Source organism: Lampetra fluviatilis, chromosome 35, assembly GCF_964198595.1.
Source record: "Lampetra fluviatilis chromosome 35, kcLamFluv1.1, whole genome shotgun sequence".
Classification (NCBI taxonomy): domain Eukaryota; kingdom Metazoa; phylum Chordata; class Hyperoartia; order Petromyzontiformes; family Petromyzontidae; genus Lampetra; species Lampetra fluviatilis.
The window spans coordinates 11,919,452-11,944,233 of record NC_136309.1 but is presented as its reverse complement, the minus strand read 5'-3'; the positions used below and the strand labels follow the sequence as shown (position 1 = coordinate 11,944,233).

The following is a 24,782-nucleotide window of genomic DNA, read 5'->3' as shown; positions in this document are numbered from 1 at the left end:
TTGGAATATAAAGATTTATTTTTTTCATCTCACACACCACACTGTACAAAAAAAATCGGTAATTCTTAAAAAACAATTAACATACCTGTACACTGCTATATGTATTATATATAATTCTAAATTTAAGCCCACGGTGATTCTGTGTAGTGGGATACTGCCCACTCGGCATCTCTGAGCGCGAGAACCGTCAACATTTCATCATCATCACCACCACGGGCCCTGCAAAGCACACCGGACCAGTGATGGCAACGTCCACTGTGCCCTGCACATTCGCACCTCAGCTCTACATCTTCTCCGTTCGTATGTACGGTATGTTGACCTTATTTTGCACCGTACGTAGCTAACTGTACTAATCGGAAAATATAAGTGGATATATAAATACACGGAGACAACTCTACTTGTCCAAATGATCAAAATTCCAATTCCCGACTTCAGATTACTTGAGTCTTACTAGGCATGTGGCACCACGATGCATTGAATCATCAATTCAAATCAGTTGATACACTTGCAATAGATGCATGAAAGTGCCTATAAGACACTTAATTACAGTTCAAGAAAATAACATGCCCATGGTAGGCTGTTACATTTAGGGTAATGAATCAAACAGAACCATACAAGTGATGATATAAATGAGCCACATTGAAAATTGATAAAGTTCGTAAATCGTGCGTATTCACCAAATCAGTGGGGAAGAGAATTATTGCACGCCTGGTAGGCATCCCTTGCTGTTTTACTGGCTGCAGACAGGGTGGATTTCAGTTGGTAAGGTTGGCGTAACTCAGGTGTTGAAACAAGTGGTCTGGAACAAAGGCAAACCTGTACAGTTACAGTCCAATCAAAATAATTGCAATGTCTGCAGTGTTTGTTGTATGTTTTATTATATAAAATGGTCATGTTAAAAATACACTGTATAAATCAGCTCTGGTGAACTGTACTGTATTATAATTGAAAGACACTGCAATAACTTTAAATGTAACGAAGGAAACAGAGCAGAGCCAATAATTAGATAAGACAACCTGGTCGCACAAATTCGTCCTTTATGATAGCTGCACACCTGAATGGGCCTTTAAAGGTCATGAAGTAATTTGATGTGACCTCGAATGATAATAAGAGTCCCATGACAACTCCAAAAGATCATGGGAAGTCAGCAGCCAGTGCGCCAAATGTTGACCGTGAGAGCTCCAACTTCTCCTCCAGATAATGGTGGAACCTGCAGAAAGAAAAACGACAGTCTGCAAGTCAAAGTCTCATGAGGAACACCACAACATGTGAACTAGAATGCAACTATACTCTTTGGTTCTTTCGGTAAAGTCACGTAGTTAGAAATAAAATAAAACAAATCACGACGTTTCGATCGCAACACAAGCGGTCGTCATCAGGCAAAGGAGTCAGCCTCTAAAGGCAAACTGTTTATAAGGGTTTGGGGATAGGCGTAGCCCAAGTGTACGAACAACACCAGAAGCACGGGCGGTGCACAAGTGCCAATGCAGCAACAATTCCAATGCAGCAACAATGCCAATGCAGCAACAATGCCAATGAAGCAACAATGCAGCAACAATGCAGCAACAATGCCAAATGCTGGGGATGCAGGGGGAAATTAACTCAGAAAAATAGACTAGTACCCGGCAGTATGATGGAACAACCATAAACAGTTAAGGTTTTAACTTTACACAGTCCGAGACATGTTAAGAAAGTTATATTAAACAAAGTATCATATGCATGATAATTGGCTTTTTACCCTTCTATCTGGCAACAAAACTGAAACCTTTTTTGCAAGGAGTCATGTTTACATAGACCACAATACCTGCAGTCATAATGCCAACAAAAAACATAACTCTGATAATGTGCACTGTCCTTGAAGTTGATTGGTCCACACCCGAGACAGCTTTCCTTAGAGCCTAGTCTCACATGGGTTGGACCAGATGACGCTAAAAGGCGCACAACTCAAAGATAATGCACCATCAGAGTATGAGAGCTCGGGGTAAGCATTTACACCATTGGAACCTCATTTGCCAGTAAAAATATGATAATTGACACCTTTTTTACAAGGATTAAACAAGGTCCGCAATTATATCACTTTTGATCGTTCTGACCCCCATTCACTAATGCCTTGCTAAACATACCCACCAGTTGGACAAACCCAAAGCTAAGGAGAAAACACGTGTATATCATATACCACATTATCGACGATGAGAACATAATTATTTGCAGAGCATAAAGTAACTGCTTAGTTTGGTTATGGAGGTCTTTTCACATGACTCCAGTAGTAGTAACCCTGAAGCCACCCTCTGAGCAGTCCACTAACATGCAGTGGCATTCTTATGATTGAAGGCGTTCTGTTAAGATGTTCTTTCACTTCATCCAGTTACTCACGTTGGCTTTATTAAGGTCAACAAGTTACCATGGCCAATGCCAATGATGCTGCCCCACACCACCACCAACCGTCAGATCACACAACTATCACACAGTTGACATTTGATCTTCAATGTCTGCTCTTTCAAGATCTCTACAACTGTACAGTATTTAGTTATTCCATGGCTGGCAACATTAGCACACCCCTAGTAACATGCCCTTCTCCTCCATCTTGCACTCAATGTTCACCCATAGCAACTTCCTCTTTCCGATTAGGCCTACAAAGCTTTTTTTAACATCTTCTTGGTTCTTTCGGTAAAGTCACGTAGAAGGGAAATAATAAAAATAAAACATACTAAAATAATTTAATAATATTATATATTTTTTTACATGTTCCATCAAAGCTGTTCACTGGGTATGAAACAGCTTCATTTTTACTTTTAGATGAACTGTAAGAAGACCCCACTGCTTTATACTCCAGGTCGTAGGAATAAGGCCATAACGTATTCTAAGAGACACAGGTAATAACTTTATGTTTGTAGCATTGAGCTGGCACAAACTGTATTGCTCATCATTTAAAGACAGCTTGACTGCTATGTTCGGTTGGTAGAGCGTGGTCATCAGATATTACCTGCAGACAAGTGTACCGGTGGTTGTTGACAATAAACAAAGAGATGCCTCATCCCTGACTCTCCCGTGAGTCTCTGACCGGAAGCGTCAGCTCACCTGCGCTTGGAATGCGTCTCCTCACGCCGGCGCTCCGTGCGGCACAGCTGGCGCAGTGCCGGCAGGTAGTCGACGGCGACAGCGCGGCGCGCGCACAGAGAGCTCAGCGCCACACAGCCGGGAGCCACGAGCTGCGCCAGCGCCCTCCGCTCCTCACTCGCCCTGCACAGGACAAGGCCAGGGTTTTGAAGGCAGCAGTGCGGGCCCCCAGTGTGTGCGTGTTTGTCGGGCCTACACAGTAATAATGTAGGTAATAGGCACGAAGTGATGCATCAAGTAGTCCATTAATCTGTTATTTAAAGTATTCAAATTATAAGGAAATAATTAGCAAAATATTGCAATCTCTATTGTACCTCACGACGTCCCCCCCTTCCTGTGCTCAGTCACGTTTCCACTCATTTTCCATCCTTGCTCCCCTCCATTGGAATAAACTCCCACTCCACATCTCCAAAGTCAACTTTACTCACCATTTTTCGTTCCTCCCTTAAGACTGATTTTTTGCATTAGTGTATCCCTCTACTACAAGCTGTCCTTAAAACCTGAAGCATCCTCCCCCTTCCCCTTCTTAATCTCGCCCCTCCCTTTCCATATCCCTTCCTTTCCATCCCTTCCCCAACACTCAAATCCCATCCCTTTTCCCCATCAGCCAATACTAATGTACAAATTATATTTCTTGTAAAGCGCTTTGACAAAGCGCTATATAAAATCCTTGATAAGATAACATAATTAGGCAAAAAAAGTGAAGAGATACAATATAACTTATAAAGGCAGAACAAATGAGCCCAAACAAGACACAAAGTACAAATGAGCAAGACAGTACAAACAGACCTTACTCACAATACCCAGTATATACAAGATAGAAATAATAATTATTATTATAAAATCAATTACAGTAATCCCTCGCCATTTCGCGGTTCAAGTTTCGCGGCCTCAGTGCATCGCGGATTTTTCGAACTGATTTAAAGGCCTCATTATACCTGTGCAGTAACACCATCATCATCATCATTCATCACCACATTCATCGAACTGCACAGGTCTGTCATCGTCGTCATTGTCATCGTCATTGTCATCGTCGTCGTCATTACTGGAGTCAAGTCTCAAGATACTACTGTCATTGGTGAGTGTAGAACACCATAATACGTATCGTATGAGAGAGAGAGAATGTACAATATTAAGGTTTTATAATTAAATAGATTTAAGTAAAATATATATATAAAGTATAAATATACATATTTTAAACATTCTGGTACCCACACACACATATACGGAAATTCCTAGGTGGCCAATCCTACTTCGCGGATTTTCACCTATCGCGAGGGGTTCCGGTCCCCATTAACCGCGATAAACGAGGGATCACTGTATTCCTGAATTGAATTGCAACCCCGGATCATGGCAATAAATCACTACATCTCCCTAGACAAACTGCAGACATTTTTACCATGGCATCAGACAAGAAACAAATAACCGAAATAAATATTACACAGCAAGAGTTGCCTGTGAATAAGCGTCTCACCTAGAGACCTCCAAGCTCTCGGGCAGAAACCTGGATGCCTCCTTGCCTTCAGGAACTTGCAGGCTCAGGCTTTGTCTAACTTCCGGTCCCAGGTCCGGCGATTCCAGTGCAAGAGAGATTTCACTCCGGCACCTCCTTAGAGCTAGTGCCTCCACAGTCGCGCGGATCTCAGAGCCAACCCCGTCCCGCATATCGGCCCCCGTGTCCCACCCGCCGATGCGGCTGGCGTCGAGGAGGCCACTCCTGCACTGGGCAGGCCACCAGTCCAACAGGCCGGCACCGCACGGCCCCTCGGCCTCCCTACCGTGTTGTGTCAGGCGGTAGTCCGTGTACGAGAACGCGTTCGCGAGCTGCGACACCGCGTCCAGGCAGTGCAGCCCTGCCCGTGCCGCCCGTCGCTCCCCGTCGCTGCGAGGTCTCACGACCGGACCGACCCTGCCACCCGACTCAGCGCCGTCGATCGAATTTGCCCGCTCGCCTCCGTCTGTGCCCGCTGGACCTCGCTGCCTCGTTTGCATCCCGCGCTGGGCCCCACAGCTTTCAGCCGCGCCATTTCTGATTTCGGAATCCACGTTCGACGCGTTTGGGTTCTGCGGCGTGCGTGCGGCGTCGCGGGAACTCTCCTCCGAGTCATAAACATCGCTGTCAAAAAATATCAGCCCGCGTCGCCGCTGCCGTGATCTTCCCAGAAGCGGAGCCTTCACGGGGCTGGAGTCATCCTCGTATTCCGGCCCCAGCTTCGACTGCATGTTCCCTTCCGGCACGGGGGTAACGGCGGCAGGCGGAGCGCCGCTCAGTGGAGTGGGGGCAGCAGGGCAGCGGGCCACGAGGAGTGGAAGTAGCAGCTCCCAGTTGCAGCGGACAAAGTCCAGCCCCAGCCGCTGCGTCTCGGTCAGGGCGTGAACCTGCCTCGCCAGGGAGCCACCGCTCTCCGCCTCCTGCAAGGTCAGCACAATGTTGATTAGAGCACAAGACTAACACGCTGGAGTTCACAGATACTCGTGATCCAGGAGCGGTTTCCAAAGTTCAGCTACGTGTTTGAGAACTTCTTCTTTCATGATTTTTGCCACGCACTGCTGCAGGAATCTTCAGGCATTTAAGCAAAGCATTTGTAAAGTTCCCACACGTGTCTCGTTTTAAATCGCTCAACATACATCCCTACCCAGAACGCAACACTTGAAACGCACGGGACTGATTTACATCATCGCTTTCATCCCCCCTTGCATGAAGCACGCTAATTAAAAATGACTATCATTGGAAAGATTGCCATATTAGATTTATGGCCTGCTGAAGAAAAATAAATCCTGATATTCTTAATAAACCTGATAATCATTGCATAAGTTCAGTGAAGTAGCAACTTTATGTTTGACACGTAGGCTTTCGCGACCATTCCGGAAAAATCTCCGGATGATGCTGGATTTAATAACCAGCGAAACGTCGTACTCAAATTGTAAATGTTGTGGATTTACTCTCCAGCACAACGATTGGCTGAAGTAGTAACTACTTGTCACGTTTTGTTTACGTGACAAACCTTACCGGTTGCGTGTCAGGTGGTAGTGGGTTCACGTCACATTTAAACCTACGCGATCTAACCGAAAAAGCTATCCATAGAGGTATTTTTGGGTTAGATTGCGTAAATCTATAAATGTTGTTAAAACCCACCAACACCCGATACAGCGAACTAATCAGGGTTGTCACGTAAATAGAACATCCTAATTCGTCACTAGTACAGCACACAGGTGTGTTAGAGAGCTAAGCCACAACATTTACAATTTGAGTACGACGTTTCACCAGTAATTACAACTAGCTTCATCAGGCGACAGCCAGATTTGTGGAGAAGTCCAACTGTTTCGTTCCTTATATAGAGGCGTAGATGTGGTGACCAGACTTCTGGGCTCTTGTGCAAAGTGGGGGCGGGGGGGGGTTCATGAGAACACTCAATTGATTTTGATAATGTTGAAGTTACGTGCAAAACTAGCTACTACTGGCCAAGACTAATTAGAGAATCTATCGAAATTGAAAGAAATAAAAATAATTTTAACCTTTCGGATAGCTACCGCCTTAGTGCTGTGTGGAAGCGAATCATCAAATAATACATTGTTTAAATGTATGCCTACAAAGGGCAGCATACTTCAATAGGGATTACCGTTAGTACGGCTATTTTAATACACACAATGGACAGGAAAGACAAGATCAAAGGGCTCGCATACTGCACATGCATAATATATGTTAACAGGTGAACTTCTCCACAAATCTGGCTGTCGCCTCATGAAGCTAGTTGTAATTACTGGTGAAACGTCGTACTCAGATTGTAAATATTGTGGCTTAGCTCTCTAACACACCGTATTGCTGTACTAGTGATGAATTGGCATGTTCAGTTTACGTGACAACCCTTACTAGTTTGCTGTGTCGGGTGGTGGCGGGTTATAACGACACATTTATATATTTACACGATCTAACCCAAAAAAACCTCTATTATGGATGATATTGGTCGCGAAAGCCTACGTGTTGAACCAAAAAAGCTATATTATGAATAGTGAATGTCTTTATTTGACTGATTGAAACAGAGATTAATGCTAACCATGTTTCCAATGGGCTGGAGAAACAAAAGTTCTAGCTTGGACATTTTTTGAGTTGCCGATAACAAAAGGGGCATTCCTTTAGAACTAAAACTTAACTTCTGGGTCAACTAGAAAATGAAAAAAGAAATGTACAAGAAAACACAAATGTCTCCATACGAATGCAGAAACTTGTTCTCTGGGCTTCTTCAAGTGGTTAAGTTAAAATAAAACGGATTTAATGAAATCTGAAATCATCAGGATTCTATACATAGTTACAATATGAATAATTTGTTATTAATTTTAACTGTTATGATATTTTCCAAATAATCTAAAAATGGCACAATACTGCATTTAGTGATTTTAAGGTTTCTAAAAAGGTGGAAAATCTCACCATAGTTTACACCATTAAAATGTTGAAAATGACAAGTGAAAGCAGAAGGTACCGACTAGCATAATACATTTAGCATTACAGACAATAATGATGAGCACTGATGGTCAGCACACACGCATACACAGACAGATAACGACACATTTTGATGCAGATGGCAGGAGAGACAGACGTCGGCAGTGAAAGGCTGTATGGGGTGGTGGTGGTGCTGCTGACCGTGAGCAAAGTGTAGAGGCTGCCGTGGCTGCCCAGCAGCTCACTGAGCCCCAGCAAGCTCTCCGAACAGTGCGTCTCACCCTGGGCTGCCTGAGGCAGCACGGCCTCACACCCGACTCCCTCACCCTCGTCCCTCTCTGCCAGCAAAAAACAAACCACGTAAGACATCAAACAGCTCGGCGACGCGGTCCGCACCTTCATTTGTCTCCTGGCAACACGGCCGCCTCCGGTTACGTAGCCAACTGATTCACACGTACGGTGCGAAAGAACTTCAACATACATTCAATGAAAGACGAGGTGGGCTGTGCGAGTTGGCTTTGGTTCAAAGTGCTACGGCGTTAAAAGGCCTAATACAGGCAAAATGATTTCTACTTCTCCTTCGCAATTCAATGGATTGTCACAGTTTATAGACGGGATTAGATTCAAGAATCGATTCTGTTTTATATTGTGGTTACCGACAGTGCCTATCGTTTCTCCAGGAATCACACAAACTTATGCATCCAATATATATACGAATATAATATGTGCATTATGACTAAAAGATGTATGGTTAATCAATGCATCGATGCATTGTTACATGCCTATAAAAAAACGTTTCATTTAAGTTACTATACTATATTAGGGCAGAAATACCCAGAATGCGGAATACTTGTGAAAACCACATCTCTCCACCTCAGTAGGATCAAAATCTGGCATCGAGATTGCCCAACATTAATGCAGCAGTTCGGTGGTACTGTTGGGCTCATCTAACACGAGGTCACGTATTCTGCCCATCAGAGTCTATAAAGGTTCATAAAGTATGGACCACTTTATGGTTGTCCGTTGGAGAGACACACACCTCTCACAGGGATGTAGAGTGACCAACGAGGACTCAGATACCAATACCTCAGTGCCTGCTTGAGCAGGGATGGGGTTAGAGAGACAGATTGTGGCTAAGGAGTTAGGATGAGGCAAACGAATAGGGAGTGTGGTAATAAATATGGGTTTGAAAACATAGTTAGGAGATAGGAATAAGAGGTTAGTTATGAGTTGGTGTTATGGTTTCGGGTTAAGGGTAAGCGATAGGGGCTAGATTTAGGAGTTTGGGCTAGGATTTATGGGTAAGGTGCTGATGCTATGACACTGCTCTCACAAGCCCCTCTATACTCGTCACTGGGGCTGGCGGAGCCCCGAAGACCGCAACACGCAACCCCCAGACTGCTGGGCGTCACACCGTAAGGGGGCTGAGGCTGGGCTTCTCCAAGGGCGGCTCCTCCGCTGCACGCCCACAACTGCAGCGAGAGGAGGGCGCGGCGCACGTCCCCTCGCGTGTGCGCCAGCAGGGCCTCCACGTCCGCCACGGACACGCGCAAGCCCTCCGCCAGGCACGCCACCTGCAGGTACGGCACCACCCTGGCCTGCATGTGTGCATGCCGGCGTGCGTGGGAATGTGAGCACAGGACACCATTTACAGGTTTCAATGTCTCTCAGAAAGCATCACCGTGCACTAGACACAAAGTGATGTGTCAAATATGAACAATATTTTTCCCGAGCGCTTTGTCACGGGCATCGAGAAAAGTGATAAAAAAAGAATCGTATAATCAAAGTAACGCACGGCAAAATCGGTGCACATCCACAAATCGGTAAAGAGAGCACCCGTGCCGACTGGCGGCAGTGAAAGCTTCTTACCATGGACGGCGTTTTGAAATGTATTTGCTCGTAGTGTCCATCGAATGTCAAGTAGAACGTCGGATCTGCGTATGGGAAGGAGGCGGCAGGATTAAAACACAAGAAACGGGTCCAGACTCATCCATGGGGCAATTGAACATTCTGAAAATGCAACATTGTAATATTGGGCTTGCTATGAATTTCTGACTACACTGCAATAAAACAGTAACAATGTTTGTTGTGTTGTGAGCCGGTCCTCCTTTTTGTTGTTGATGTTTCGAACATCCCCCCTCCCCCGCCCCCCCCGCCCCCCGCACTCCTTACCGGACGTGATGAGGACTATCGGTCGCTTCGTGGTCACCATGAATGTTTTGATCGCAGACAGGAAGCCGGTGTCGTCATCAAACACTACGTCCACCTGTGGAGCAGCACAAGGTGACGTCTCTCGGACAAACGCCAACGCAGGCCCTGTGCTGGTCAGGCTCCATCCTCCTGCTGGTTCCAATACCATGGCACATTTCTCTCTCTCTCCCCCGGCGTAAACCCAAAATGACATCACAACCATTTAGTCAGCTTCGTCTTATGCCAAAAATACATCTCCACTGAGCTCTCTCAAAGGGAGCTGTGCAACATCACATGCTGTCAGGCAATGGCTCTGGAAGATGAAGTATCCCTCGATATACTGAACAGATATGTAAAGCAAAATTCTGTTTATCAAACCTTATTTTCCCATTGACTTTCAATAAATGGTTGGAGATGCGTTTCGACAGAAAAATTGACAGCTCAAAGACAATACATTCACATTTAAGAGTGCATGCAACCTTTTTTAAGAACATATATCATGGAAAATCGATAATTACATGACAAAATATAAATAATTCTCAAACTAAGTTGCGGAAAATCAGTACAGTATGTCACGGGAAACCAGTACAGTGTGAAAAGCACAGGAAAAAGCATGAAGTGTACGCTAGGGCAAACGACAGACCGTGCATTGTTCAATTCCCCCCCCCAAATAATAATGGAGATTCAAAGTGAAGTAAATACGACTTTAATGGAACGTATATCAAATTCGTTCCTAGTTATTAAGTTACATTCTAGCGAAATTCTGTCAACTAGTTTCCGTATAACGAGGGATGACTACTTATTAAAAAGGCCCTCTCATCTTGATCATTACAAGGCACACTTAGCCAGTGTTTGTTACTTAGTAACCAAACTGATTTAAGTGGAAAAACAATAAGATGGTTTATATTCTTCTATGCAGTCACTGGCGACCGGGCTGAAACCAACATTGAAATCTACGGATGAAATGCGCCTTACAAATGTAAATTATTATTATTACCACACTTGACAACATGGCTTACCTACAGGTGCTCAAATGTAACGTCAAATTAGCTCCGGGAGCCACCCGATCATCACTTCTCCCCACGGCATTTTTTTTTGCTAATAATATCGCATTTGTGCTAATGCCAGTCTTATACAGGTAAGAGGAAGCATTCTTCCTGAACTTGGTCACAAATGCCACGTAAATAAACAGGCATCTCTCGCTGCACGAGAACCACCTGGCAAAGCACCACCAGCGTCGGTGTCCTGGGTGCTCACCTCCTCGAAGAGGATGAGGGAGGTGGCGGCCGCGTGCTTCCTGCTCCGCGAGCCAGTGGAGACAGAGCTGGCGGCGCTCTGCTGAACCCCGACCTCGGCAGGCGTTCCTTCAGCTGGGCAATGCGTGCAGGACATGCGACACCAGGATAACGACCATCACCATCACCACCGTCACCTCTTGTCGCACGGCCCATCTTGTATACAGTTAACTCTTGATTATCTGCGGGCGGATTATCCGGGTTTGGGATTTGTGCTGATGAACAATATTTGTAAAATATTGCAATGTACATGCTGGTTTAATTATGAGCCGCTCCCCATTGAGGGTCAGTTACTCAGTGCCCATGTGACTGCAAACATTAGAGAGTAAACTCGTGACTTTATATGAAGCAGCAAAATTAGTTGATACGTTCTACGCTTCACCTCCATTTAACATCGGTAAGCAACGCAAACGGCATTTCAGTCTAATCTACTTATGTTTGGCATGATACGTGTTTATGTTTAATCTGGGCCACCTCTCCCCCACAATTACCCCCCCCCCCCCATAACAGAGTTTACTGTACTAATACTGATACCTTGTGAGCAGGACATAAGCAAACAGAACAAAATAATAATGATAATCACTTTTCTTTAAAGTAAAATGTGTTCCATTAAAACCAAATCCAATTAGCGACACAAGCAAAGGCGTTAAAACGAGGGTTGGGGCTCTGGGTGCAAATTAACGGCTGTGAGAAACTGGCTCGGCAGCTGTGCTCACGTCACTTAATTACCATTATTAACAACATTGTACATATCCTAAAACATCACGATCATCATTAACGTGTCACTCTATGGACACCTCATCAGTGCACAGGCACAACCATGAACAATAACCAATGTTAACATTATTAACCTCTTAATATTACAATACCAAATGCAAAAAATTATCTCGAAACCTCTAAATTACACTATTATGACTACTTTGTTACTTAACATATTTCCAAGTGTCTCAAAACAAATCAACTTTGTGTTAATTTTGGAAAGCCTACGACACTAAATAAAATCACATTAGCACTCCGGTATGCTGGTAATGTATAATGTCACGATACCAACCTCGTTTATTCTGCTTGGGCTCCCGGCTCGGTTTTTTCTTAGCTGGTTCTTTATCAGAATCCTCCGACCCCTTTCCAGAATGTACTTTGAAGAAGTTGGCGAAGGCGGCTGGGAGTTGTTTGTTCTTGGTGGAGGCAGCGGAACTGCGGGGTGACACGGGGCGCTTCCGCGGAGAGCGGAGCACCTTGACCGGCGAGGAGTGCCTTGCTGCGGAGAGGGGAGCCAGAGTAAAACAATGGCACAGCGCCACCGCAGGGGCTGCAGCACAAGCATCACTCACGAGTGTTTTGTGCTTTCTAAGATAGTAGCTCTCAGCGAAAATTCCATTAAAAGTCTCCCCCACACCTAAAAGAGCGTGGGCAAGCACTCTTCCTCAGCTGACGACTAGAGAGCGGCGATGGAAATTCCACATTGCAAAGGCGGGGAGATATTCTCTCCACAGGACAGCCTCTATTGGCCTCTTACAAAGTTCTATATTGTATAGCTTGCTCTTGTAAACAAGGCCCAGTAGGCTCAAGTTATTACCTGGTAACATAAACTCCCTCTTACGACGTGGAAGGATTATTGGTTGAGTCAACCCTTAATCGGGATTTGAATGTACGACCTTCCAGTTGTGAGCTGAGTGCTTTAAGCAAAAGACTACCAAGATGGGTGGCTATATTGTGCCAAATATTTGCAAAAATGGTGGTTAGATCTTGACATACAAAGCGATATTTTCCATTTCTTATCACCACATTGTAACACACTGTACTATGAACTCGACAACACGAGCTTTGATACCTGGCCATAGCAAACATTGGTGGCAAGTGATACCTGAACTGGTCTTGGGACCCCCTTCAACAACCTGCACCGACCAGTGTGGTGAATTCTTGTCAAACAGCCCCCATGACCAATACAGCCAAGGGGAGGCCTTCATACAGCAATGGCTACGTGATGACTCCTAATTAAACAGTCCATGCATTTATGGTTCAGGAGGAGACGCTGACACAGCTTCGTGCTGACACTCACCCGACGTTCCCTGCTGCTTGCTTGCGGGTCTGCTGTCGCCGGCTGCGCTGGATGAGGCGGTCGCCGGCGCCCGCAAGACGGAGCCTTGCCCGCCCGCACGCTGCTTGCTCACCTGGTGCGACTGCGTCGCTTCTCGCAGCTGCGCCAGGATGTGGCGCCCGCTGCGCTGCGATGAGCAGTTCACCTCAAATACCTGGACGGAGACACAGCTGGCATTCAAGCCCAGCGCCTGTAGGAAAGTGCAGTGCCCCCTAGTGTGTGGAAAAACAGGACCCTGCGGGGTGGGCTGGTAGGAACGAATAACCAAAGAATATAAACATAATGTATTATTACACTTGTTTAGCCAGGAAAGCCCCACTGAGTCTAAAGGTTTTTGTAGGGTCCTGCCAAATGTTTGCAGTAGGGGGCGATGTTGCTACACCTAATCGGACGATACGAAGGGAGAGTTTGAGGCCTAGTTCTAGGCTTTAGGCCTAGCTGTAGGCGTTAGGCCGCTGTGAGTTGATTTTTAATTTAAATGTTTTAATTATTTATGTAAAAGCTTTAAATGTTTCTATTTAAAAACATCGGGGAATGTAACATTGTTAAACATTAACTCCCTTGCACACACGCGGGGGTACGATACGAAGGGAGAGTTTGAGGCCTAGTTCTAGGCTTTAGGCCGCTGTGAGTTAATTTTTAATTTAAACATTTTAATTATTAATGTATAATTCTTAATGTAAAAGCTTTAAATGTAAATGTTTCTATGTAAAAACATCAGGGAATGTCACATTGTTAAACATTAACTCCCTTTCACACACGCGGGGGTACGATACGAAGGGAGAGTTTGAGGCCTAGTTCTAGGCTTTAGGCCTAGCTGTAGGCTTTAGGCCGCTGTGAGTTAATTTTTAATTTAAATGTTTTAATTAAAAGCTATCTCAGGGAATTATAAGGGAATGTTACACTTGTTTAGCCAGGAAAGCGTCACTGAGTCTAAAGATTTTTGTAGGGTCCTGCCAAATGTTTGAAGTAGGGGGCGATGTTGCTACATGGACGGACGGATGGACGGACGGATGGACGGACAATATAATCTATTGTAGGCTGGTTCAGTTCGTTCCTACCAGTAAAAAGACAACTTAAAGGGAGTTTGGAAGCGGTTCTGTAAAGTCTCCTTTTGCAGGCTAATCTCTAACAAGGGGTCACACACACTACTCTGCAAGTTACAAAGTGATACTTTGTCTCATAATACGACGATTATAGCACAAGTGGAATTTGGAAAATTACGAAAGAAACTGCTCAAAAGCAGAAAACACATAGCAGGTAAATGGTTTCAAAGGCCCGTTGCTTGCAACAGTAGCCTACGATGTATTTCCTGTTATAGGTTAGTGTTCGTTATGACGGCGGTGAGGTGCTTTGGACTTTTCTTGTTGTTAATGGTCTGTACGTGTACTTGGAGGCATGGAGAATGGATCTGGCCACTTTATTACTCATTTGACCAAAACAAACTTCGACTTTTGGCTGGGGTGCATTCATGCTCATATGAGTTTTATACGAAAAAACGTACTGAGTAATTATCATTCGTTAACAATTGCAAATACCATAAAATATGCAAAAACATTGCAGAGTTCATTTTTCAACAATTAGATGTGTAATAAATTACTGTCCAATTTGCCAATGCTATCTAAGACCTCTACTGTATCCACAATCTGACTTCCTACTGATACCTGGGGTGGTGACATTACCCAGTAGTAGCGTTGTTCGCCGCTTTTTGCCGAGGTTAGTGGTTCGAATCTGGCAGGCTGCCCCGGTTATTAATGCGGGCGTATTAACCTTAAATACTCCCCGGCATCTGCTTCACAAATGTATACAGTCATACCTCGGTATAAGACCGCTTTGGAATACGTCGAATTTGGTATACGCCGTGTTTTGACGAGAAAAAAATGTCTTGGGATACGACGCGCTTGCTAGAACTTGTATGGGTTGGGATGAGTCACCGCGTACCCGGGTATACCCCGTTCACGACTGAAACAAAGCGCCTTTCCTCAGTCTGCCTGTCCAATAGATCTCGTTCAGTGCACAACCCTTGCTATAACTGTGAATTTTCACATGTTTGTCATTTTAACGTGAATTTTTTGCGAATTCATTAACCACCATCCTCGTAGGCTATCAACTCCTCTCAGCAAGGTAAAGTGATGTATTTATTTTAATTTATGTATGCATTTTAGTAATAAGTGTCTAAATTATTTTATACAACCCCATTAATGTATAATATGTCATATAAAATATAATTTCTTATACTCTGGAACGGATTCTTTCCTTTCCCTTTATTTCTTATGGGAAAAATTCTTTGGTATATGTCATTTTCGGTAAGTCCTACCTTCTGGAACGAATTAACGACGTATACCGAGCTACCGCTGTATTAGTATTAAGAACAGCAGTGATATTAATTAATGTAAACCGCACGAGGAGGCCGTGGGGCACCTTAAAGCCGAGCTCCTGGGCGCAGGCGTAGACGGCGGCCGTTTTGCCGACGCCGGGGGGCCCGGTGAGCAGCATGCCGTGGCACAGCGAGTCCTCATCCTCCGAGCTGCTGCTCTCATCGTCGCCACTCTCCGACTGGAAGTCACTTTCAGACCCTGAACCTGCGCAGGCAGAGTACATTCAACAAAACATTGGCCTCTCAAAGCAGACAGGAGACAGAAAGAAAGAACTTGGCAATTGATTTTATGAATAGAACATAAAATTGCAAAAGCAGTCACTCACCGCGAGGTAGTGGTAAGAATTGTTTCGTTGAAATTTTTGAAAGTGAAACGTAAAACAAAAAGCCACGTTTTAATTATCGTCCTTTTTACGACTGGTTAAAGAGCTTAGGCCATCAACAATTAAGTTTAATTACAGGCAATCGTGCAAACTGAAACCCCAGAATCTCAGCCAGCAGTACCGGCTCGGTGCTTGGATGCACGCAGCAAGCCCCACTCGAGTTGACGTAGACAAACGAAGGATCGCATCAAGACCATGGCACAATCGCAGGAGTAACCGGTTGTGATTGGACGGCCAGGAGAGGCATAACAGTCGATAGCAGCTCTCATCGTGTCACCTTTAAACATCTTCACTTGTGATTCCGTCTTCTCCCTCCGACTGGCCCGCTCTGCTTCCCGGTTGGCACGGCTTTTCCACTCTTTCAGCCAGCTGATGGCCATCAGAAACCATACCAAAACGTGTCAAACATGTGCAGGTATTAAAAATGATAAAATGCAGCTCAGAGGTCATAGGGCACAGTCAGCACTGGTTGGGAACCTGGGTTCAAATCTAAGCAGCGACCCATGACTTAATTAATAACTAAAAGTAATAATTTTCATCGAACTGGGATACCATTCCATAACGGGAGAGTCCTTGCCTGTAAGATCGGCAGTGAACCAGCATTCATTCAAGCATAACTGGCTGTGCTGATGAGACACTGGAGGTTGAGATGGTCCAGAGTTTGCAAGTCTAAATGAAATGCTGCTCTAAGGAGGCACTCCCAGAAGGCCGTGCATCTGATGGTTTGTGTACAAAAAACTTTTATTTTTTACATGAAGAGACCGATATGTGAAGGAGACATTGTCTGCTTAGTTAGGTAATTATTTAAGTTTGTTCTCAAATGTAGCAATTGGATTGTGTCAACCCAGTCACCAATGACTGTACAAAAAAACCAATCAAATGACATTTGGTTTGCACTTAAATTGCCTATATTCCAGCTCTGAGAATTTAAGAAAAATATTTTGACCGTTTCGAAGAGTGGTGGGAAAGTGCTAGCCAGCTGTGTGGACCAGAGGTCATTCTAAAGGATCTCGGAAGCAGTTCTGTGATAATTGTTTTTTTACCCTTTTATCTGGCAACAAAACTGACACCTTTTTTACAAGGAGTCATGTTTGCATTGACCACAATACCTGCGGTCAGAATGCAAACAAAAAACACAACTCTGATAATTCTGTGATATCCGCTTCCATGGTTCGTTCTGTAACATGAATGTTTGCACTGCTCTGTAACAGATCCAATTGCATTGTTTGCTTTATTACACAATGCCTATTGCACAAATGGGATAAAATTGAGGAAAAAAATGTAACAATAATTGAAACATGATGAAGCAAAACCTTTGCACTTTTGGAATGTCGCGTTGGGTCTTAGCCATTCAAAACGTTACTCCGCACTGCTTGCGATGCGAGAGGTGGGCAGTGCCGGTATGGATGGTTGCATTACCCGTGAAGCTTGCGCACAGCTGCCGAGTTGCCGATAATGTCATCCTTGCTGCGTGGCTGGTATTTCTCCGTCCACAGCAGATCGTCACACACCTCACCTGTAAAGATCAAGCGTGTTGCCTTCATCATGTGAGAGCCTACCGAGACAGTATTTCCAGGTACAAGGCAGTAGGCATGAAACAACGCGACGATTGATCCGGATCCCAATCTTGTACAACACCAATGTGCTTAACGAGCACTTAGCTGCCAAGCCCACAGAAGAACCTCCTGGTTTCAACTTTCCCAGCAAACAATGATTCCCATCAGAACATCATACGGCAGATGCGGCTATCCCTAACGGAGATGTACGATTAAAGAGTAGCCCACAGTGCGACTGCGATCATCGATCTCAAACCACGACCCACATAGCAACGCCACTGCCCGCAATCATTTTCTCATCAGATATTCACCAGGTGTGTCGGTGCGAGTCTGTGAATCTCTAATGGGTCTCCATGTAAGTCTATAGATTTTCACCAGGCTACTTCTGAAGCCATCCACTGGCTTACTCACAAACCTCAAGGGGAACATATGTACATATTAGCAGTACACTGGTGTAGCATAAGACACCGGCTCTCATAAAATAGTCTGACGATGTCGTTGTTGCCCTTGAGTGAGCTGTAGACTCTCCATCAGAAGTCCCCATAGATTCAGGAGCTGCTTTCCCATTCGAACGCCTGGCACAAGTCATCATCTTTTGATGCCACCGTCCGCAAATGATTCCGAAAATGAATCAAGGAACCGTCCGACCAAGTCTAGGGCACGAGACAAATTTTTCTTTCGAACACGGAGCAGCCAAAAGACTGTGAAGCTTCGTGTTCAGCCACTGATAACTTTCGTCTTCAAAACTGCTCCGACATCACGAGAACTGATTTTGACGCACCACTTTGCAAGATTTTCTGACTGGGGTTGCAAATCGCAGGAATATAAAAAATTGTGAAAATACCACACCACCGGTGTACTGCCAATATGTTCATTTGTATCCTGCTGATCAACTACCCTGCGAAAAAAAGCAAAGTCAAGCTCACGATAAATACTTGAACCGTGTGAGAATTCTTCTATTTGTATAAGTTGTAAGTAAAGGGTTCATGTATGCCCTTGCAGCCACTAATTGCTACATTCACCGCAATGTTAATAAACAACCAATTTTTCAATGAAATTGTAACCAAGAAGCAAGTGACAAATCGCAGTGTGGGAGGTGAATTGTTACGTGCCTACCATGTGTTTAGCAAGCAGCCAAAACAGAAACATAAAAAAATATTATAAAAAACAGTCGCAGTAACATTGTTACCCAGAACGTCTTCAGAGGCTTGAGCAGCCTTTCGTAGTGACTTCCCGCAATCCGTCCTCCCCTCCTCCTGCAACACAGCTGTGACGGAGGAACGACCTCTCCGTCTCCTCAAACTGCTGCCCTCCTTCGCCGCAGGGGGCTCACCTTTGCCATCATCATTGATGACAATCACCTCCTGTTCATCGGCGTGCGTCTTCACACACAAAGCAACGTTTAAAGAGTTGGCACTGGCAGCTGTGTATAAACACGTAGAAAACACCAAACCCCTGTCATCATTAATGCTGTCTTGTACCAAAACAGGAAAACGTATATATAGGTACATGTGTGTATAGATATATGGAGCGGAGATGAGCACCATCCCACATTTGCTCGAGCCGGCAACACTGCGGCCGCCTCGTATGGCAGGAGAACCTGTCCGAGCCGACCCGCAGCACCGAGCGTTCAAAGCCATGGGAATCTTGGGTGGGCACCTGTGGGTCCGCATAACCCCGGCACTTCTTGGGCCTCTGCGCCCCGGCACCGGAGCCATCAGCTGCTTTGCGCTTGCGCTGCATGGAGCCGCCCGTCACCACTATCGCCAACTCCTTGGTAGCACCGACAGTGGCCCCATCTTCAATTAGATGGATAGTACAATACAGGTTACAATGTAATGTTTAAATACAACTGCATCTCAAGGCAATGCAAAAAACAGCAGGGTGTAGGTATAAGGCAATGTAGTAATATTATTTTCAAATTCTGAGATGCGTTTGCAAGTTTACATCTGTGCCGAGTGGCGTATGGGTGTACGAGCTTAACACAACTTGACCAACCGCCATTGGTGGAGGTGGCGGCGGTGTGGCGCGTCTGCATCTGGGTGAGGAACCTCCGCGCTGGGAATTTCGGGTGCGCCGCTTTCACGTCGGCCAGCAACGCCTGCCGTGCCGCGCTGGCCAGGGTTGACCGCGTGCCGGACTGAGCCCACGGGGATACAGTGAGACAAACGTACCATGTGCATTGTACACCAATCACTCACCACCTCTGAAATTCCTTTTCCTGTCACAATCTGAGGTTGCGCTTCCATTCAAGAATGAGTTCTGTTTCATGTTAGCGAGGGTACGCACCTCGCGGCACACAAGGCCTCGTGCCGCCAACCGCTTGGCCCATGTAAACAGCCCCAGCTCCAGGGCGGGCAGCCGCCCTACCAGCATCCCAGCATGCACGGCGGGAGTCTCGGCATGCCCAGCCAGGGTGCGCAACAGGGTGGAAGTGGGGAACGGCAAGGACCAGAGTTCACAGTCTGTATCCAAACAAAGCAAGTAACGAGGTCATTGGTGATAAAAAAAAAAAATCATTTTCACATGCTAAAAATGTATAGGATTTTGATCATTATATATATTTTTAAATTATGTTACTCTTGCCAAACTGAATCTGTTTACCAGTCACTTGGATATTTTACAATGGTGTGAAATCAATTGTACAAAATTATAACTATATATCAATGAAATATTCTTTCCAACAGCCCATCATACTAATTCACATTTCGAGAAGACATTTAGAATATATATACACACACACAATATTTATATAAAACGAAACTGATGGAAAGCAATGCCACATTTTCTGGCACAGTGCAACAGGGCTAGATATAGACGAGTGAAAGGGAAACAATTTATCCGGGTTTATCCATTTCTGGTAAGGCAGAGTTAGTCTGGCACGTCACAGCACGGCACGACAGAGCGCAGTGCAGTACTCTGTGCAGCACCGAGTGCGGTGCAGCAGAAAGCGGTGCATCGCGGCACAGGTCGGAGGACCGTAATGCGGCACCCGGGCCTCACCAAGCTCCTTCTGCTGCACGTGAGTGGTGGTCGGGAAGGCCTCGAAGGCCGTGGCGTAGGCATCCAGGGTGGCGGCCTCACGGGCCCGCTGACGGAGCAGCCTGTCGGGGAGGCCGCTCTTGAGGAATTCGCGCCGCGAGCGGGAAGCCTCTCCATCGCTCGACTCCTCCGAGCACTCGGAGCTTCGGAGACAACAGCCACGGCACATGAGTAAGCAGTGAGACTCATGCTGCGTGCATACCACAGCTCGTGGGAGAGACATTTTTATACACGCCAAGTATGCATTCTTCCCCAGTCTGCACAGACCAGCATGGACAAGTATGGTCAAATAACCCCCACAACGCAATTGGGGTTTGGAGAGCCCCTCGTCCCATAAGTTGAGTTCAAATCCTGGTCGGGGGTTAACACAGCCCATCCTCCGTACAGGGTAGATAACCTGTGTACCACCTCGTAGGAAGTCAACTGTGGTCGACCAGGATTGACCGACACCCATTATAATCTTCTTCTTGGTTCTTTCGGTAAAGTCACGTAGAAGGGAAGTAATAAAATAATAAAAATAAAACATAATAAAATTATTCTCACGACGTTTCGGCCACAACGCAAGCAGCCGTCCTCAGGTGAAAACCAGGTCCGTCGAGGCGACAGAGTCTGAATGAAACAGCACACGAGCTTGGAGCATATATATAAGCTGGGCGCCTTGACAAAGGAATTTGCATATCAAGAGGAATTTAGCATACTTATGGGAAATGCAGGAATGTGATTAGTACTACATATGCATGTGCATTATGCAGGATTAACAGCATCAAAGAAAGTTGCAGTTGCTGCTGCTGCTGCAGTTGCTGCTGCTGCAGTTGCTGCTGCTGCTGCTGCAGTTTCTGCTGTTGCTGCAGTTTCTGCTGCTGCTGCAGTTGCTGCCTTATCCATTTTAATATAACACTATGTATTATTCTACCCACCCTAATGTGTAACACACTGCTATATATTTACTATACAATTACGACACCATACATTCCTCTGCACACTGCACCATGCCAGTGAGTGGAACAAGGTCTGAAAGTCACCGTAAACGTGAACACAATCAGTTAAGATCCGAAATGGTTTATTACGTCCTTCCAATGATTGCTAAGCCAGAATCTATCTTCTCGGTTGAAATTGTCTCTGTGTTTGTATATGTGGATCGCCTCATGAAAGAATCTCTCATGATAGCCAGATGGCTTGCAGAGAACCTCTGTCTTGGAGAAGTCAATGTCATGTGAGCCCACTGAATTGTAACAGTGATCTGCCACGGCTGAGGTGTTTGTCCTACCGTGTTTCAGGTCTGCTTTATGTTCACGGATGCGGTCCGAGACATGTCGTTTGGTTTCTCCAATGTAACTGCTACCACAGAGGCAACTTAGTTTGTAGACGCCAGGGTACTGTATGTCTGGAACCACATCTTTTACAGACGGGACCAGATCACGGATTTTATGTACTGTGTTGAATCGGACCTGGATCTTGTGTTTAATCAGGATTTTGGAGATCTTTTTTGTGACCCCAGCAATGTAGGGTAAGGTGATGGTTTTGAAAGGCTCCTCAACAGGATCCTTCTTGATGGTTGGAGTGATGGCTTTGCGGATTGTGTAGTCGGAGTAACCATTAGCCTTAAGAGCTTGGCGTACGTGTTTGAGTTCACTGCCAATGTGTTCCTGGTCGGAAATGCATTGGGCTCTATGGTATAGAGTCTTGATGAGGGAATTCTTCTGGGATGGATGGTGGTGGGAATCCGGTTTTAGGTAAGCATCCGTATGGGTGGCTTTCCTGTAGACAGAATGGCTCATTGAACCATCAGGTCTCCTTTTAATTAGGACATACAAAAAGGGTAGCTTGCCATCTTTTTCGAATTCCATGGTGAATCTGATGGCTGGGTGTATGGAATTGATGTGGTCGAGAAATTGGTCTAGAGCAGGCCGGCCATGTGGCCAGATGACAAAAGTGTCATCTACGTACCTCTGCCATAAGGTCGGGCGCAGAGTGGTAGTCTTGATGGCGTCAGTCTCAAATTTCTCCATGAAGATGTTGGCTACAACCGGAGATAGGGGGGAGCCCATTGGAGTGCCCTCAGTTTGCTTGTAGAAAGTTCCATTCCAGGTGAAGTATGTATTGGTTAAGCAGTGTCTCACCAGGGGGGGTACCCCAGCATTCAGTCCTTGATGAACCAAGTCTTCAATGATTGCGATGGTGTCAGGTACAGGAACTTTGGTGAATAAGGAAACCACATCAAAACTGACAAGCAGGTCGTCTGGGGACAGGGCAATCCCCTTCATTGTCGATACCAGGTCAGTAGAGTTTAGTACCGCAGAGGTGGTTTTTCCAGTGAAAGGCCGTAGGATTTCAGACAAAAAACGAGCCAGTTTATAGGTGGGGGAGTTGATAGTAGAGACAATGGGACGAAGAGGTGTATCTTCTTTATGTATCTTTGGCAAGCCGTATAATCTTGGTGGCCTGGCTGCAGAAGGTTTCAACGAGAACTGTTTGGTCTGATCAATTAATGCGGTTGAATCAGAAATGATTTTCTTGGTTTTAGAGACGAGGCTATCATGAGAGATTCGTTCATGAGGCGATCCACATATACAAACACAGAGACAATTTCAACCGAGAAGATGGATTCTGGCTTAGCAATCATTGGAAGGACGTAATAAACCATTTCGGATCTTAACTGATTGTGTTCACGTTTACGGTGACTTTCAGACCGCGTTCCACACACTGGCATGGTGCAGTGTGCAGAGTAATGTATGGTGTCGTAATTGTATAGTAAATATATAGCAGTGTGATACACATTAGGGTGGGTAGAATAATACATAGTGTTATATTAAAATGGATAAGGCAGCAACTGCAGCAGCAACAGCAACTGCAGCAGCAGCAGCAACTGCAGCAGAAACTGCAGCAGCAGCAGAAACTGCAGCAGCAACTGCAACTTTCTTTGATGCTGTTAATCCTGCATAATGCACATGCATATGTAGTACTAATCACATTCCTGCATTTCCCATAAATATGCTAAATTCCTCTTGATATGCAAATTCCTTTGTCAAGGCGCCCAGCTTATATATATGCTCCAAGCTCGTGTGCTGTTTCATTCAGACTCTGTCGCCTCGACGGACCTGGTTTTCACCTGAGGACGGCTGCTTGCGTTGTGGCCGAAACGTCGCGAGAATAATTTTATTATGTTTCATTTTTATTATTTTATTACTTCCCTTCTACGTGACTTTACCGAAAGAACCAAGAAGATGAATCCCTGCAGTCACGAAAGCTTGAAATCAAAACCCATTATAATATCCACCGCAGGTCAGCGCCATAAAGAGGAGCTTAGCAATGTATAATTCTCGTAAGGGCAGGAATCAATTGAACTCATTGTTTTTATTATGTCATAGTGGTGGAAGATACATATTCGTTCGCCAAGTGAGGGCCCACAGAGACAATCTGGCTCTGGTGTGTTTACTGTGAGGCTTCTAACTCACACACTTCTATACAGGTCCAGGCCTCACCTGCTCTCGACCATGACGCAGATCCCGTCGCCTTGAGAGAGCTGGACTCGTGTCGACTTCCTTCCAAAGGGGGCGATAGACGCTGCCTTTCCCTGAGCTGCAGGAGACACACCCACACGCCCATGTTTGACCATGGACAGGCACTGATAACGACAATACAATCGCACATTAAACTTGAGCCTGCGTTACATATGGAGGACGGCACGCTGATCACCTTTATACGACATTTTAAGGCAGCAGTGTTCCCGCAGTGGTGCCTCACAGCAAAAAGGGCCTGGTTTTGATTCCCAACTCGGGCGCCATCTGTTTGAGTTTGTATGTTTTCCAGATGTTCTGCATTGGTATCCTTAGTGTTTTTCGGTTTCCTCCCATAGCTGAAAAAATATACAATCTAACTGGTATCGGGCAAACATATCGATGCTGAAACTTATCTGCAAATTACTCAATTGTGATTAGATAGCAACATCAACCACTACTGCGAACCATTCGCAGGATCCTCCCGAAAAAGTTGAGAATCAGTGATTCACCAACTTTCCTGGGTAAACAGGCGCCGTAATAAATAATGTTCGAGCATCGCGACAAACCTTGGAGAAATTAAGTTTTATAATGTAGCATCCCACACATCTTTACGCCATGCAATGGGTGACCGTTGCCTCCGCCGAAATCAGATACCTATGGCGTGGCGAGACCTCCCGTCAGGCTTCAATGTCGCCACTTTCCCCAGGACGTCGTTGATGCTCCGCCGGCCTGGGCCCCTGGGAGCCACCCTCCGGCGAGCTTCACGACGACCAACACCACCATCCT

The 24,782-nt window shown here is 45.5% G+C and overlaps 1 protein-coding gene across 1 annotated transcript; it reads right to left on the bottom strand.

The window, feature by feature from the left end:
• Positions 1-24,782, bottom strand: ATAD5 (ATPase family AAA domain containing 5). The gene is made up of 20 exons (XM_078872979.1): positions 24,651-24,782; positions 23,979-24,075; positions 20,458-20,639; positions 19,744-19,919; positions 19,453-19,594; positions 19,114-19,253; positions 18,644-18,836; positions 17,318-17,414; positions 16,176-16,267; positions 15,560-15,720; positions 13,100-13,292; positions 12,092-12,298; positions 11,003-11,115; positions 9,728-9,821; positions 9,425-9,489; positions 8,970-9,153; positions 7,757-7,893; positions 4,592-5,529; positions 3,079-3,240; positions 1-1,210 (listed from the first exon to the last, which is right to left on the bottom strand). The coding sequence occupies exons 2-20, from the start codon at positions 23,990-23,992 to the stop codon at positions 1,135-1,137; spliced, it is 3,366 nt and encodes a 1,121-aa protein (XP_078729105.1). The 5' UTR covers positions 23,993-24,075; positions 24,651-24,782; the 3' UTR covers positions 1-1,134.

Excerpts from the sequence above, each read along its gene's own strand:
- ATAD5 (XM_078872979.1), bottom strand. Across the intron at positions 9,490-9,727 it reads GATAGTCCTCATCACGTCCG|ATCCGACGTTCTACTTGACA; the intron begins GTAAGGAGTGCG and ends TCCCATACGCAG. Across the intron at positions 9,154-9,424 it reads ATTTCAAAACGCCGTCCATG|GCCAGGGTGGTGCCGTACCT; the intron begins GTAAGAAGCTTT and ends GCACACATGCAG.